General features: G+C 38.8%; 1 protein-coding gene across 1 annotated transcript in view; it reads left to right on the top strand.

The window, feature by feature from the left end:
- Positions 1–17,545, top strand: part of EXT2 (exostosin glycosyltransferase 2) — a 74,142-nt gene that overhangs the window by 31,475 nt on the left and 25,122 nt on the right. Inside the window, exons 7-8 of the mRNA XM_010019352.1 lie at positions 3,973–4,104; positions 15,926–16,115. Of these exons, the coding sequence (XP_010017654.1) occupies positions 3,973–4,104; positions 15,926–16,115 (322 nt within the window). The remainder of the gene's footprint in view (positions 1–3,972; positions 4,105–15,925; positions 16,116–17,545) is intronic.

Below are 17,545 nucleotides of genomic sequence, written 5' to 3'. Positions count from 1 at the left end.
AAGAGAAGCTGTGTTTCTTACATACCTGTTTGTAATTCCTGGTAAGCCATACACCAAGAGCAAGGTCCCATAGGTTAACATACATTCGTCTGTGTTGTTTTAGCAGTTGTAGAAAGTATCCTTTTGATCTCTGTGTACAATTTAGATTGCCCATGAGCTAAGCAATATTTAGGTGTATAAAAATGTTAGCATTCTCTGCAAGTCTGTGGTCCATGTAGTCTGTTTCCTGAGAAAATTCTGAAACCTCATCAAGGAGACTATTGGAGTATTAGAAGTTAATTTCAGTTCAAGTTGAAAGGAATGGCAGCCTGACCACATCATAGCATCATAGAATGGTTTTTGTTGGAAAGGACCTTAAGATCATCTAGTTCCAACCCCCTGCCATGGGCAGGGACATCTCACACTAGACCATGTCACCCAAGGCTCTGTTCAGCCTGGCCTTGAACACTGCCAGGGATGGGGCATTTACCACTTCTCTGGGCAACCTGTTCCAGTGCCTCAGCACCCTCACAGTAAAGAACTTCTTCCTTCTATCTAACCTGAACTTCCCCTGTTTCAGTTTGAACCCATCACCACTTGTCCTGTCATTACACTCCTTGATGAAGAGTCCCTCTTCAGCATCCTTGTAGGCCCCCTTCATATACTGGAAGGCTGCTCTGAGGTACTACTTGTAGCTGTGTATAACCAGTGCTGTATGTAAGACAAGATCTGTAATTATGGATCATTTATTTCAAGATCCTGAAAGGCTTTCAGGTAGGTCTGATTAGTATGGTAAAATTGCCATACTTTAAAAACATTACCCAGTATATTAAAGCTACTCTCAAATATATAACCATTAGTTTTCTGACTTCATAGATAAGGAAAAGAGAAATGGACAGATCAGAAGCAGTATGTAAGAATGCCAAGAAAGTCAGGAACAGATCTCTCGTTGTTGTTTCTCCTATATCCCAAACGAGTTCATGGGATTTTTATCTCCTCTAGGTATCTGTTACATTCCAACATAAGCTTTTCAACCACACCAGCTAGAGCAGAAGTTACATTTCAAATGGAATCGACTTATATCTTCCCAATAGAAAACTTTCCCAACATGTTTAGTAACTTCACATGCTGAGCAGCCGACACTGGCAAGCCATGTTAATCAGTTCTGCTTTATAAAAGCAAACAAGGTGGGGAGGAAGTAACGAGACCCTGAAACATCTGTTTGGAGACTTTGAATCCCCTTGGAAGGTTTTGAGTTCTGCCTTAAAGAAACACAACTCAAAAAAACTTAAAGCCAACTGTGGGAACATTTTCTGGCTCTTTACAAAAAATTAATTACATAAATATTAGTCTATAAAAAGTAAATTCCCTCTGCCCTCTTCTGCAGTTTTGCTTCTGGTATAAAGGTGTAATCTTGCCTCACATTGCAAGTGTTCTTTTGGCAAAGAGAAGCTAGAGCAGATCCATCCTGGTTTTGCTGAAGGAGGAAAACCAGCTTTGGTTGTTAAGAAGCTAGATAATCATAGATACTACAGTATAAATAAACAATCTGAGTTAGAACAGCATAGGAATGCTGTCATTTAATAACAGTGAAATACAGAGTCCTGTGTGTATTTCACACAATTAATAGCTACTTAATTGCTATATAAAATTACATGTTAAAAGGCTACGTAAAATAATTCCTACTTAGTGCTGATTATAGCAGTGATTCTAAATTGTTGTCTAAAGTGAAAATGAAATTTGAAATCCGTGTTCTTACCCTTGTTTATTTAGAGTACTTGAATTGAGAGGTTTATTGTTCTGGTCAATTTGAATTCTTCATCTGCTTCTGGTTTTGTTTTTATATCAGAACTCATGAGTTCTGGATAATACAGTTTTTCTTACAAATGGGGAAAGGAGTACTTATGTCTTTGCTTAGCATGTGGTGTTTGCTTGATTTAATGTCTTTTTGGTATTTTAGGAAGGCAGACATTTATTCTTACCTGCTTATATCATTCTTCTGCTTTTACAGGTGGACATACATAATATTCATTTTGGATATCTATAATATTCATTTTGTTCACTGTTCTTGGTAGTTGGCCTGTTGTCCAGTTTGTTAAGTCTTACCAGGGAGAAAAATAAGGAGAGGGGAGTGATTCTGTTCTAGAGTGAAATGGCTTTGCATTGTCTCTGAATGACAAGCTCCAGAGAAGTGTCATTTTGAATCAGACTTATCAGTCTCCTTAATAAAATACTCTGAAGTGATAAGGCTTTTGGTTGTTCATGTTTTCTCACAATAAAAATAGTGCTCCAGAGAGCATTTATCTCTTTCCTACTTGCCTTTATTAATTGTAACGTGGGGTTTTTTTCATCTTAAATATTTACAGAAGTCTTCTGAAGAACCTGTTCTACAAACTACCCATAAAGCAGAGTTTTAGAGCCAGTATTTCAGCAACAGGTCTTTAGTTCTGAATCCTGTAGCTTACACACAGAGTAAAGTACAAGGTAGAACATGCGTGAATATGTGCAGATTTGCTTGTGAATTTGTATTTTCCCTATTTGTAATCTTTCCTGTACCCTGGTTTTTAGCCTGGGAATGCCTTAGCACAAGATCTACATATAGGAATCACTCTTTGTCTTCTATTTAAGAAGTGAGACACACTGGTAACTTGTTAACAACAGCTAAATGAGAGTTATTTTTGGTTCATAGTACCAAAGTCTGGTATTCCTCCAAAAGCATGGTATTCCTTCAGTAACTTAATATGCTAAATAATATGATTTAATATTATCGTAGTATATAATTAAAGTCTTTTTGCTGTTTAAGGAATCTGTGGCAAGATTAATATAGCACTTGCCCAAATTTGTATGTTGTCTTCAGTTGTTATATTCTGGATCTGAAAGCTTCTTAAGCTTCCAGTGAATGAAAAAAAGCCTTTTATTTTAATTGCCCTACTACCTAGATGCAAACACACACTCTCACAGCTGATGTTGAACTATGAGGAGATTGGAAGTTACATTACCTGCTGGATGCTTCAAGGTGCTGGAGTTTCCTCAAGGAAAACTATGTTGAAATAAATTCATATCTCTTGAACTACATTCACTTGGCAAAGCGTGTTTCCTTCTGGGTTGGATGGGGTCCTACAGGATCATTGGATGATTCTAGGCATTTAGAAAGTATGTTTATGTCTGTAACAGAATCAGATAAGTCAGCATTTTCATTGCCAAAACCCTGCTTTTCTTCCAGCATTTCTTACACAGGAACTGGGATAAGATTAAAACTTGCATGACAGGGACTTAGGTGGAAAATGATTCATCTGTGCAATTCAGTGTATCTCTGTAAGAAAATCTCCTTTCATTTCGGTGGTTTTACACTATGCTGTAAATTAGATGAACAGTTGTAACAAATTGGCGTGCACATGTGCTTTTATGTACAAATCTTAACATTTACTTGTATAATGTTTGTTTTCTGGAAGACTTGGGAAGGTGTTAGTTTGGTTCATGAGTACTGACATTCCCTACCTGATCAGCTGTCTCAAATACTGATGTTAAAAAGTGACTTCTAAGTTCCTTGTAGGACTTTCAAGACCTTTTAGGCTGCAGCTTTTACTTGGTTGTTTAGCTACACTATGGATTCCTTTGCCTTGGGAAAACAGAGTATAACAGCAATTTCTTCTGTTCTCTGGTCAAATTGCTTTTGACATTTTTCAAGAGGAAAACATACGACAGATACGTGAAAGTAATAGATTCCTTCAAGTACTCTCATTCTGTTTAATCACTTGCAAAGCAATGTTGCTGCTTCCTTTTATTGGCTGTAAGTCCTGGTTTTTGGGGAGTGGAGTTGAGTTTGAAGCCTTCAGGCTCTATGGAAATATCCTACCTACAATAAACATGCCTCCTAATTTAATCTCCACCTGGTATGTTGACTGCATGGAATGTATCGTGCATGGCAAGCCAAAGTTGATTATTAAGTCCTGGATCTGTGCAGTGTGACAGTGAACTTTATTCTCTTTACAGGCAAGGTGGTTCTGGGAAGCATATTTTCGATCGATGAAAGCAATCGCTCTTGCTACTCTTCAGATTATCAATGACAGAATTTACCCATATGCTGCTATTTCTTATGAGGATTGGAATGATCCCCCAGCTGTGGTAAGCAAATTCGTTTGATTTACTCATAAAACAAATTGTGGGCTTGTTGGTTTTTTCTTCCTTGTATAAAAGGTATGTGCTATGAAACTTGGTAATAATTCTGTGGATGTGTGTTTGTGGATGTGTTGTGTTGGTAACTTGCACAGATGAAGCTCATATATTTTATGACAACTGGCAAAATAACTATAACATTTTATATCCTGATGGTGAAATGCGAACTCTTCCCTTTTGCTATTGCACACACTAAATTGCTTGCTTGTTTATTTATTTCTTTTTCATGCATGCATCCACACACACACTCTTCTTTATTTCTATTGAATTTAGTCTGAGCTTAGTTATCTTAAAAATGATTTAACTGCAGTGGAAATAGTGAAGATCTTAAACGATCTGCAAGGCTCTTTCCTGTAATCCTGATGAAATAGCTAGTTCTTCCTGTGCCTACAATTTTCTCCATGTTATTCCTCCATTATTTCTCTTATAGAGACACTGATGATCAAAGTTTTTCTGGGGAACTTTGTTTTTTCTTTAAAGACAAAGAAGTTTCACTGTTTGAACCCACCTCTGTTAAGAAGAAACACTGGAGTATTAATTAACCTTCTGCACCAAGCAGCTGGTTCTGATTTTTTACTATATAAAAGCCTGCAGATGATTTTCACTCATAATCAGTTAATTTTCTCTGTGTCAAAATATAAAACATAGTTTTGTTTTACTAATAAAACCAAACTTGTTAACTGTTTGGCTTTATGATGGTGTAGAGAGAGTTTCTCTGCAAGCTGGGTAGGAGCGCTCAGGAGTAGAATGTGGTTTACTTTAAACTCTTCATCCCAATAGTATGAACAGTTGCTGACAAAGAGTTAGAAGCTCATTGCTGGCTTTCAGAAGATGATTTTCCATGGCCCAGCCAAAGGCATTAATAATCTATTGTTATAATTGCCTAGAGAGAAAATGTGGCACTTGGCAGTAATTAAGGAAGAAATTAAGCTGCACAACATGTTCTCTACAAGAAGGAGATTAGAACATCTTAATACCTTTAGATGATATTAGCAGAACAAGCACCTTGAAACACCTACTAAAAGGAAGAAAGTAGGTTTGGGGTTACTCAGTCTTTAAAGGATATGCAAAACCATCTTCTCCTGGGTTCTCTCTGTCCATTTCTGGGGAACCCAATCTTACACTGAGCAACAAGCAGGCTCCTTTTTATTCTTTCTTTTTTAATATACACTTGGAAAAAACATTTATATTAGTCATTCAACCTAGAGGATCTTAGGCAAAAGGTTTATGGCCACAGACACGGCAACATACAGAACAGAACTCTGTAACTGTGGAGGAACACGTACCAGGAATACCATGCTAGGGCAGTCCAAGGAGTGGGCAGGAATATTGTATCAGTGTGCAATTGCAAAGAGAAGTTAAAGGCTGACTGCAATTAGACAGGCTGGAGTTGGTCCAGGACGTTGGAGTTAACACCTCGTATTGTGACTCTCTCGTGCCATGAATGGTCAGTTCTTTGGTGGTTTTATGTCTCAGCTGAAAGAATTTGATGCTTATCCTAGACTATGAAAATTGCTTAATATGTGCATGAATTCAATTCTTGCTTCAATATGAAACAGAAATGTCATTAAAAGTTCTTTATGGGCTGTGTAAGCTCCGTATTAGCCAGCAACAGAGAGTGCTTGTGACCGTTTCTCAGAGGGTCAGTTAAAGAAAATAGAATTCAGAGCAGGAATTGTTCAAGGGCAGTTTACATTTGTAGAACAGCAGTACACAATCCTGTAATATCTTTAACTGGGGGTTTTGGTAGCTACTCTGAGCATGTATGAAATTTCCTTCCATCAGCCTCTTTTCTTTTTTGTTTAAGCCAGCTAATGTTGTTTGGGTTTGATCCTTGTTCTTTCATTCAAAGCAAATAACTGGAGCTTTCTCCAATTTATCTTAGGTTTTTAGGGTTTTTTTCTGTGATTGTATTTTATCTCTATGAGGAGAGAGCATGTTGCAGTTGTGGTGTATAGGGGAGCATATTTTTCAGGATTCGGCTAATTTATGACTTCAAGCAATTTAGAGTATAGAATAATTTAGAAATATACAGTATCTATTAGTATTTTTAATAAGTCACAGAACCATAGAATGGTTTGGGTTGGAAAGGACCTTAAGATCATCCAGTTCCAACCTTCCTGCCATGGGCAGGGACACCTCACACTAGACCATGTCACCCGAGGCTTTGTCCAACCTGGCCTTGAACACTGCCAGGGATGGAGCATTCACCACTTCTTTGGGCAACCTGTTCCAGCACCTCAGCACCCTCATAGTAAAGAACTTCTTCCTTATATCTAACCTGAACTTCCCCTGTTGCAGTTTGAACCCATCACCCCTTGTCCTGTCACTACAGTCCCTGATGAAGATTTCATAGTAGTTCTTATTTTAAAATAATTAATTTTTTAAATAGTTGTGCTAGTCAAAATTCCACAGTTGGTCTCTGCCTGTCAGGGGAGTAATGGTGTACTTGAGCCTAACTGTGTTTCTCATCTAAGCTGGTACCTTATGTCCATTCACACCACTGTTACAATTTCTGGTAAGCCTGGATGAAACATTATAGTTGGAAAGCAGGTACATTTGAGGCAGGAGAGGATGCCAGCTGTATCCTCTGACTCTGATAAAACAGAGTAACTAAAGATGACTTGAATGTGTTCCTCATTTACAAGAAAATTGCCATATTCTTCTGTAAATAAACTCCAAGACTGAAGCTTTTATAGAGAATTATTTCAGCTCAGCCCCAGGGCCAGGATATAGGTAACTGTTAAAATGAAGCACCTGCAACTTAACATTAACACAACAGTGAAATGTGTGAGTAACTGGGTGTCATAAGTTCCTGCATTACTGACCAGAGCAGTACCTCCACAGTTTGCCCTGTGTATTCTGCCTTAGACTTAGCTGGATCAGCATCCAGATCTTCCAGCTCTGCTTGTTGTTCCCTGTGATGTTGTGGTCAGTAAGGATTAATGCTCATCTGTATGCTCTTGTTCCTGTTAATATGGTTTAGATAGAAATGTGAAGTTGCAGGAAGAACTTGTAGAAGCTGTTGGCAGATGAACAGAAGGTGCAGAGGTGCAATCACCATTTTAAGGCAAGATGCTTACAGCACAGAGATCCCTGTGCTCTGAATAGTGAGGGTTTGAAAAGGAGAGCATGGATTTGCTTCTGAAATATTTATATAGGAAATGCCAGCTTGAATGGGTTTATGAGCTTACTTCCTAGGACAAATAGACCTTTCTGACAGATAGAAGAGCTTGCTGTCTGTGCAAGATCATTGTGCAGAGGAGGATCCTTAGCTAGAAAGAATCCTTGGCCATGGTTGCTTACCTGCCTTTCTCCTTGGTTTTAGGATTTTTTTTCTTTGAGAGCTTATAGCGGTTAATTTGCTTAATATGTCATTAGGATCCTGAGAAGTAACAGAAGGTTAGTGTCCTGGTTTCTGAATGTTTGCTTCCAATTTTAAGATTCATCATCTGATTTCAGTCTGTTTACTTGGATTTTGTGTAGTACTGCCTGTTGTTATTTCGATTACAGTACGGTGGAATTGAATCTGAGTTAGCAAACACTAGCAAAAGAGATTACAGCCTGTAAGTATGATACATAAAAGAGATTTTTAGGCGCCTCAAACATTCAGTGAAGTTTGTAACAACAGCACCTATGAGAAGGAAGCTTCATCTTTCACAAAGGGCTGCCTCGAGTTTGATGTCACTTCAAAGCAGGACCAGTGGGCACTTATGGCTATTTTCTGAAGCTTTTCTCTTTGCTTTATTTTGAACTCTTGATACTCAGGATTTGACTCTTGATTGCTCAAACTAGGAATACGGACATATCTGCAAACGTAATAACAATTATGTTCTCTTTTCAGCAAAATGACACTGGGTTTTTTGTTGTATCTGAGGGGATGGCTGTTATCTTGGACAGCATGGAAGTAATATTCACTCACTTCAAATCAGTGAGGCATGCTCATGGCTAGGTCTGCATATAGATAAGCCTTATTCCTGTTGCCCAGATATTTCTCAAGTCTTGACATAAAGAAACACCAGCCTACCTTGTGTTGAGTCTGTAGTTTCCCAAGCAGTTTAAACCAGGTACTGTTGCCAAAAGCAGCAGTCCTGCACATTTCTGCAGTTGGATGACAACTTCCTTCTCAATGTGCTACCTTCTTTTTAATTTTCTAATTCACTTGTGAATTGGGAGAGATTTCCTCATGTAAAACTTAAACAGCAAAAGAAAAAAGGTTGGGGGGGGAATGGGAGGGAAGAGGGAGCCGGTGGCTGGAAAGCTGCTTTTTTTGGCGTTAGTTTGGCTTATATTGGCTCAAAATATTACTGAGGCTGTTGCCTGAGTATCTTCACCACCGTGTGGGTACAGCAGCAGTACAGGGTGTTTTTCCAGCAGGAGGGACTATAAGGTAGACAGAAGATAAATGAATATGCAGTTAATTCTATACTTAGTACATTGCTTTGAGGAGCTGATCTGAGCAGTTTTAAGTGTTTGGGTTGACTGAAGACTCTTTGGCTTTTCTATATTGAAAAAAATTTATTCTGAAATGAATTATTTTTCTACTCACTCATTATCCTGTTGAGGAAGTGGAAGACAAGTAGCATACAACATACTAGTATGTTGTGGAATATAGTACAACAAATAGTACAACAATAGTACAACAAAAATGCACTACAAGATATTTCCTCCTTTTATTGAAGAGGGGGCAGATGGTGTTTTCAAGGCTTGAAATTCATTCCTGGACCACTTGAGTCCTTCATCTCAGCCAGTCTTTTGCTGCAAGCATGGGAGTTTAGTGCCTTTTGTATTTCTTGGCTCAGGCATTATCCATTAGGCAGAAGCAATCAGTTACATGCAAGTAAACTAGAAAATGATCACTTCTATGGTGTGCATTGTGATGATTACCAGTTTGGGCTGGATTCGAACTAATGACCAGGGTTTGAGATGTGGTCCGTTATCTTTAATTAAATACTTTGTTATGCTCTAATAGAGGTAATTTACCTACTCACTTGTGCTTCTTTGTAGATTAAATTCTCCTCTTGGTTCGCATCATTCCTTGCCAACATGTGGGTTTCTGAAAAATGAGGAAGACAGGGTTTATCCAAAGTTTTTCAGTTGCTTTTGTTGAAATTCCTTCAAGACTGTTTAGAATGCAGACCTATAAAACATTGAAGGTTTTGTTTGTCAGGGGCTGCTTTTGAGCTTTGACCTTGGATGATACAGACCATAGTTTGAGAATCACTTGAGAATATCACTATGCCGAACAAGTAAACATACCAGATTTCATTTCTGCCAGCAAGGCAGAAAACAGCACCATCCTTTGGTTTAAACTAAACCAGCCAAATTAACTTACTGCAGAAAGTGCCATTCATTTAGCAAACCTTAATAGGATGTTCATTTACACAATACTTCTGCCAGTGACCAGGCAGTTGACACTTGTTAAACAGTTGAACTGTTTCTAAGCTCTTTGACTAGTATTTTGCAGCCCTCAGTCTCCAGATAATGCCACTGTTACAACTGTACTTCCATCCTAGTGCCATTCCTCATCTTCAAAGCATTAAGCAAATATTAACTTTATTTACCTGTAAATGAAAACAAGCTAGCACCTTTCTGGGCAATGCACATCTATTTTTAACATTGGACAATATGAGGTTTCTGTTCCTGCTGTATTTCCAATTACCTTGTGTGATGGTTTGAATCAGCTGGGTGAAATTTTCCTTTATGTGCTATGTTAGAAGATAGGTATTCTTTCTTATGCTAAATCAAGTTCACTTCATCAGTATGTTTTTCCAGTGTTAATATTATGGACAAATTGAGTATACCACATGTATTCAGCTATGACTATTGATATGTCTGTGTCTCTGTGTGAAACCTGATTTAACAGCTGATTCTTTAACTTGCCTGCAGAGATTAGGATTCTTCTCTCACCCAGTGCTAGATAACCTCACAGTTGTCCTATGGTGTGTGGGTAGTATCTAATGTGTAGGTTTAGTTCCATTGTAAATGACAGCCTTTGAGGCATGAACAACAAATTGTTGATTTGGTTGACAGAACCAGAAAGTGGATTTCTTATATGACACTAACCACTTAATACCATTGGGTTTTATTTTCTCTAAGAGCTTTTTGCTTCATCTTTAGCTTAGAAGCAGACACTTAAACACACAAGTGGGAGACATGTTTGTCATCTTAGCAAAGCTGCTTTTGAGATGCACCCAAAGAAAGATTTTGCAGGCCAAGGATGAGAGTCTCATCACTGTTGTTCTTGTTTGTTGCACTGCCTGGTGCCTCCTGTGGCTGCATAACTGTGCAGCTTTACAGTATATAATGGGAGTCATTAACTGCAAAACTTATCAATGTTAACAACAACAGTAGTAAAGATGATGATGATGATAGGGCTTTGTTGCTTTGGCTTCCATAAGTCATCTTTTCAGTACTCCCTGTCTTTTCTGGCTTTGAGAGTATGAAAGGTATTTTAAGCTCCTTTTTCCCAATTCAATTTATGTCATACTCTGGATTTTTAGGGTCAGAAGCTTCTACATTGATTTACACCAGGGGAAAGGGAAAAAAGAAAGAGAGAAAGAAAGAAGGAAAGAAAGAAAGAAAACCCATAAACCCCATGAATCTTATTCCTGGTTCTTTTTCAAATGGTTCAAATATTCTTATTAAAGTTATAATGTTATAATATCCTTATTATTCTTTTTCTTGCAAAAGAATGGCAAGAAAATTGATGGAGGGATTCCAAAAAGCATAAGCATTATGGCAGCTGTAAGAAAGAACTCACTTCTTGATAACTGTCATCTTCTCTCTGCAAATCTATTCTTTTGACACATTATTGAAATCAAGGAGTTGCAGAGAAGAGCCTGAAGCTGAGTGTTTTGTTATAAAAGAATGTGTTCAGCCAATAGATTCTGTCAGAAGGGCTCAGACAGCTGACTAGATTCAAGTGGCTAAAAACAAATACGCTGAATAACTTAGTGTTGTAATTATCTGATGTATTTTGGCAATCAGAATTCACAATTCAGAACAGTATCGGATTGCATCACGCAAGAAGGAACATGTAGAAACTCATGTGTGCCTTGTAGCTAAATTCGGGGTTTGAGAATGGTTTATAGTCTTCATCAGAACATGACGTGGTGGCCACTGCAACTTGGCTTGTGATTTTGCAGTGTAAGCACTATGGTTGGTTCTGGAGAAGGGTTAATTCCTTTGGTTTTGCCTTATGACCACTTGAGGATGGGAAGCATGATGAAATACTTTCTCAAAGTGTTCAATAGAAACTTATCATGAATAATTGGAGCAAAATAGAATAAATCAAGGCTTTTTTTTTTTTTTGGCCTGGTAATTCATAATTGAAACCACATTGAGGTTAGGTTGATATTCAGAACAAACCAGCTGAAAAAGCCTTACCCACAGAGGCAGGGGATCTCTCTCTGTTTTGCTTAGATGTATAGAAATGCTTAGCTACTGTTTAAGTTCAACACGCTGTTGTCCTTACCTCTGTGCTTTTAAAAGACAGTGAGTTGTTGTTGCTCAGACTGTGTGGTTTCACTAATATGTGGTTATAACAAGCAGTCTAGTTATTGAGCGTAAAACAGGGAGGAGAGCCCCACTGTCCTGTTCTTGGGAGCAGTGGAAGTCCATTATTCTAAAGTGTTGCTGCTGAGTTTTCTCATGAGATGTTAGCTGGGAAGTTCTTGACTGTTTTCTGTAATAATGGGACAGCCTTACACAGTCTGGTTTTCCTAGACCATTCTGGGATGCAGTTTGTAATGTGTCTGTTGTGTCTTTCTCCAAGCCTCTTTCAATGGTACTCAGTGTACACCCAAGTAATTTTTGGGATAGGACCCTGTGTTATGTCTGGTAGCTTGCCAATACGTTTGAGGCTCTGTAGCATTTATTATGATTGGCCAGTTCTCAGGCCAGTTTTGTTCATTGATGTCCTGAAGCTCCCATCTATCTCACTTCTGTAGCCTGCTGAGAACAGTCTGTTTAGAACTTCTCTGCTAACTTGAACCCAAGACTCCACGTCGAGTCCAACCTTAAGCATCCCACATACTGAGAATGCAGCTCCCTTGATACCTTGTCCTTAATGTATTAGCTCTTCCTAAAATAGAATCCAGTTGGTTTTAATGACCAAGAGGTAGGGCAATATTTGATGTATCTATAGTAAAGATAATATGCCCTATTTCTACGGTATTATTAGACATGCACACTAGTGGATAGCGTGCACAAGACAGCTGTAGCAGTCTGAATCCTTCCTCGTATATGTACCCATTCCTGAATTCTTCTTTCTCCTCAACTTCAGGCTATACTAAGTTCTCACTGCCATTCAGGTCCTACAACTTAGGATTTTCATGTGAACTGCAAAATGCTGTCAGATGAGCGAGACCGTAAGAACTAAGTGACATGAGATTACTCTTAGGAAACTGGCATTTGAACTTGATCCTTTTTGCCTATAAAAACAACCTATTAATCTTAGATTAATTACCCTGGCTCTTCTAATGATATTAGCGAGACTGAGTGGTTGTCTTATCCATAGCTGAGTGTCAGCACTTTGTCAAAGAAGGGTGATGAATGATCAATCCACTGTTGCTGTTTGCTCTTCTCTCTGAAAGTTCCTGTGACTGTTAATGGGACTAGAGCAAATGTTCCTTCACCACTTGGTTTCTTGAGCAGTGACTGGGAGAACCCATCCCTATGTCGTTATCCACTTCATGCTTTGCTGCTTAATAGAGATTTAATTAGGTTGCTGTTGAATTAATCCCCTGTATGGTTGTTTTTCCCAAGCAGAAATCTGGAAGACTTTAAGAAATTATGGAGGCTTGAATTTGCCTGATTTCCTGCAGAAAGTGGGGTCAATAGGTCTCAGACTGTAGACACACTCTTCAGGCAGGCAGCAGGGGGTTGGCTCTTAATGGCACTTGAGAGATGCTTAATTGCCTTTTTGAAATGTTTTGCTCAAGTGAGAGGTATGGTTCTCCCGTGCATTAGTGTGTGTCTACAGGCTTTTCGCTCTTGCTATCACCCTTTAGTAGGTGCACGAGCAAAAATACCTCAAAAGTTGCCTTAGATTTCCTAAGTTATAACCAGCAAGGGAGGATTTTCATTCCTTTCTGAAAGTAGTAAAAGTTGGAATTTCAGTAATGTACCTTAAACTTAAGGTTTTAAGAGAAAGCATGATAAATACTTTAGGCAGATGTGTTTTTTTTCCTGTAAGTAACTAAAATACTCTTTAATAACAGAGAATCATAGAATCATAGAATAGTTAGGGTTGGAAAGGACCTTAAGATCATCTAGTTCCAACCCCCAAGGATTAATCCTTTTCCAAAGGTATTATAGCAAGTAATTTGTTAGGAAATGCTGTTGCCAGAGAGAAAAAGTAACCAGAAAACCTTCAAGTGGGAGCCATTAATTTAGGTGGCAATACTTGCCCGTAGTAAATAAAGTATTGTCCATAGAGTACCAGTTACTACTCCTTGTAGGGCAGAAACACAAGATTTTCTTGGCGCTCTGAGTATGATGTTAAACCTCTCCTTCAAGTATTAATGAAGAGAGGTTTCTGAAAGTTGTTTTAAGCTGCTCAACATTACAAGAGTCATTTGGGTAACAGCAGTCTTGGGGTGGGGGTTGTATGGAAAGGAGTCTGTAATGTTTTAATGAGGTGGATTATGCTCTGGTAGCATTTATGTTGTGATTTGCTGGAGCAAAGTCAGAGGGCTGTCCCCATCTGCCACCAGTCATCTTGTAGAATTAGCAAAAGGATGTGTAATAGATTTAATTTTAGAAAATGTATTACTCTGAAAGCAGGTTTGTCTCTTCACGTATCAACTGCTGAAGTAATGGGTATATTCTCTTCATCAGGAACTGTAGCGATAGAACAAGGGGTGATGGGTTTAAACTGAAGCAGGGGAAATTCAAGACCACGTTGGATAGAGTCTTGGGTGATGGAGTCTACTGTGAGGCATCCCTGCCCATGGCAGGGGGGTCAGAACTAGGTGATCTTAAGGTCCTTTCCATCCCTAATTATTCTATGATGTATTTTCTGAATTGCTGAGTGTAGTCCTCTGCTGTCCCAGGTAGCCAATGTCCTTTTTGTGAACCTAAGTTCTGCGTTGTACTGTTAGTATTTCTACATTATCCTATTACTCCTCTTGAATAAAAACCAGAACTTCATGTTTTCCATTAGGAAGCTCACAAATAGTTTATGTTGAATGTTACTTGTACCAGACCTGATAAAGTATGTGTAGCTGAATACTACTCCATCTTTCCAACTATTTCAGGAAGTCTGCTAAAAGGTATTACTCCTACGGACAAATCCTTGCCTGGAACGTACCTTTAGACCATCCTGGATAAAACAGCATGCCAGTGCTGTGCTTAACTTTAAGCATCTTTTCCACCTCATGTATTTATCCCCCCCTTCAGTGTTGCTGTGTTTGTAGAAGGAAATTCATATTCCCATCATATTTTTTTTCTCCTTTACCAAAATGGTCAAAAAGTTATGATCTCTTTTTAGTAAATAGGCTCTCTATTCTTCTTGTCCTTGAAGTTACTCTAGTTGGAGGTGTCTAACCACTAAACATGAGGAAGGTGATTGCTGGGTCTACAAAGTAACCCAAAAACTAAATAAATGGAAAATTGCAGAGTTTATTTCCTGCTAATATGAGCAGATAACTTTAAGTCTATAAAACTTGCTTTGCCTCTGGTACAAACAAGCTTGTGGTATGAGTTTAACTGGAGAGTCTTGCAGTATTTCTGTAAACTGCTGGCAGTTCCTAACCTCTTCTGAGTGTTCATAGTTTTTACAGGCTGGGATTCAAGACTTCCCTTCAAAACAGCATCACTCAGTTTCTGCTTTCCCAGCTCTCCTTTTCACCTCGTCCCAAAAGGTCTTGTTTTTCCCCTTTGCTTCTCTCTCCGACCCCTGCTTGGAACGTCAGCTGGAATGGAAAAGTTGAGACTGAAATGCCGGCGCTTTCATTCCTGTCGAATGGTCCCTTCACTGCTTCCTCCCCCATGTTGTCAGCTCCAAAGGAGGTTGGCACATTCAGTGAGAATTTAGTTGTCTGTCTTGTCTTTTGCCAGCTGAGCTGGCTTCCTTATACTGGCAGTATATTGAAGTAAGACCTTTTAAAGTCTTAAAAGGGATGGCTTAGTTAAAATTCATGAGGAGTAGATATCTCTCATCTTTGCATCTCATGCCTTCTTTATTTTGTTTAATGTAATAGGTGTTTTTTTCCACCATTGAACAAACACAGTTTTGTGGAACCAATACATTATTCTTCTTGATGCCTGCTTTTGCCTTTTTGCTTGGGTGCATGTTTTATGCCAGGTTTATGGTTTTGCTCCTTTGGTTTTGTTGTTTACTCTTTTTTGCTTTTGAAATGGTGCTGATTAAGTTTCTCTTGGTTTTTTTGAGTCCTGACTGTAAATATGAATGTCTTGGAATAGTGACTAGTAAATGAGAATTGAGTCATGCTAACTGGGCTCAAAATACACCTTGTTTTTCCTTCTCCATAAATCTGTCTGCCTTTTCCACTTGATTTACCTAAAACCTCTCTTGTTTGCAACATTACAACTAAGCAAAAATGAAAATTGAAATAAGAAATAGATTGGAATAAAGGTTTGGAGAACTCAACCTGCTTTGTCTGAGCAAATTCCAAATCCGATGGTTAGACCCTGACTACATGAATTGTAGTAATGTAATAAATCCCTAATGTAATAAATACTCCCTACTGTGATAAGTCACTTTAATCAAATTGGTTGCCTGTTTTCTTGTTTTCCTTCACAGAAATGGAGCAGTGTGAGCAACCCACTCTTCCTCCCACTGATCCCACCTCAGTCCCAAGGATTCACAGCCATAGTTCTCACCTATGACCGGGTGGAGAGCCTTTTCCGAGTCATCACAGAGGTGTCTAAAGTGCCTAGTCTATCCAAATTGTTAGTTGTGTGGAACAACCAGAATAAGAATCCACCAGAAGGTAAGACCCCATGGTAGGTGTGCTGGAGGAGAGCGAATCTCGTGGTAGCATGCTTATTTTCACATGTTACAGAGTGACCCCTCTTCTAGTTAATGTGTCTTTGAAAAGTGTTTCATGGTTACTTCCAAAATAATAAACTTGGAATTTTCTTTTAGTGAGAAAAGCCAAAGCAGATGAAAAGGAAGAAAGGATTCCAGTGGTTGTGCTGCCAACTTAAAATCGTAGAATGGTTTGGGTTGGAAGGGACCTTAAAGCTCCTCCAGCTCCAACCCCCTGCCACGGGCAGGGACACCTTCCACCAGAGCAGGTTGCTCCAAGCCCCTGTGTCCAACCTGGCCTTGAACACTGCCAGGGATGGGGCAGCCACAGCTTCTCTGGGCACCCTGTGCCAGCGCCTCAGCACCTTTACAGGGAAGAATTTGTTCCTAATATCCAGTCTAGATCTCCCCTCTTTCAGTTCAAGGCCGTTCCCCCTAGTCCTGTTACTACATGCCCTTGTAAAAAGTCCCTCTCCAGATTCCTTGTAGATGCTCTACATATGAATCTGTCATTCTAATCTGTGTGGTGGTTTTGTGGGACAAGAAATGTTGTCTGCTAGGAAGGCATGTTCAAAAAGATGCTAGATTGTGGATTCTTCTGTCTGTAGTGAACAAAGCATGTCGTTAGGACTCCTCACTTTGTCATTCTCTTTTCAGAAGCTTCAGCTGCTGCAGCTTTCCACTCTTGGAACTTAGCTATTCTGCATAGCTGCAAGATACAATGTAAAAATTAATCTCTGACCACTAGTCTCAATTTACCATCTTCTAACTGCTTCTCAGAGCCAAGCTATTGCTGCCATTCACTTGGATCATTTGCCATTTTGGCAACTTGCTCCAGTTTAAAGCAGAGGAGCTTTATTGTTTGCTTTAAAGAGAGTCCTGTAATACTGCACTGCAAAACACCTCAAGTTTAGTGGTTTATTCAGTGTTTTGCAATCCTTTAGAGTGAGAAGTGTTGCAAATTGATGATAGCTGGAATTTTTGCAGTAAGAAGGGTTTTTTTTTTTATTCCTAAAAGCCAAAATGCTCTAGTGTTATATTCTGTTATGTGAGCACTGAATGTGGGTGGATTTCACCCAGATGGATTGTTTCCACATTTCTCTTGAGTGAGTCTGAGATACAGGAGAGTCAAAGGAAATAAATCATTAGAATGATTTTTTTTTCTTAAATCATTCTATTAATGTTGCATTTAGAAATTCTTGAAAATTATAGGGTGTTTAATTTGTTACCATGAAGTCATAAACTAGTTAAAAAACCCCACAACAATGAAAACCCAACAAACTTTGCCTGTAGAGCTTAAAACTGTGGATTTGAGAGCACAGTTGAAAGCAGTTTTGCCCTTACATTATGCTAAGCATTGCATTGAAGCAAATAATTATTTGTTTCTAGTGT

Source organism: Nestor notabilis, unplaced genomic scaffold (assembly GCF_000696875.1).
Source record: "Nestor notabilis isolate BGI_N333 unplaced genomic scaffold, ASM69687v1 scaffold1198, whole genome shotgun sequence".
NCBI classification, from domain to species: Eukaryota; Metazoa; Chordata; class Aves; order Psittaciformes; family Psittacidae; genus Nestor; species Nestor notabilis.
This window is presented reverse-complemented; position numbering and strand designations above follow the sequence as displayed.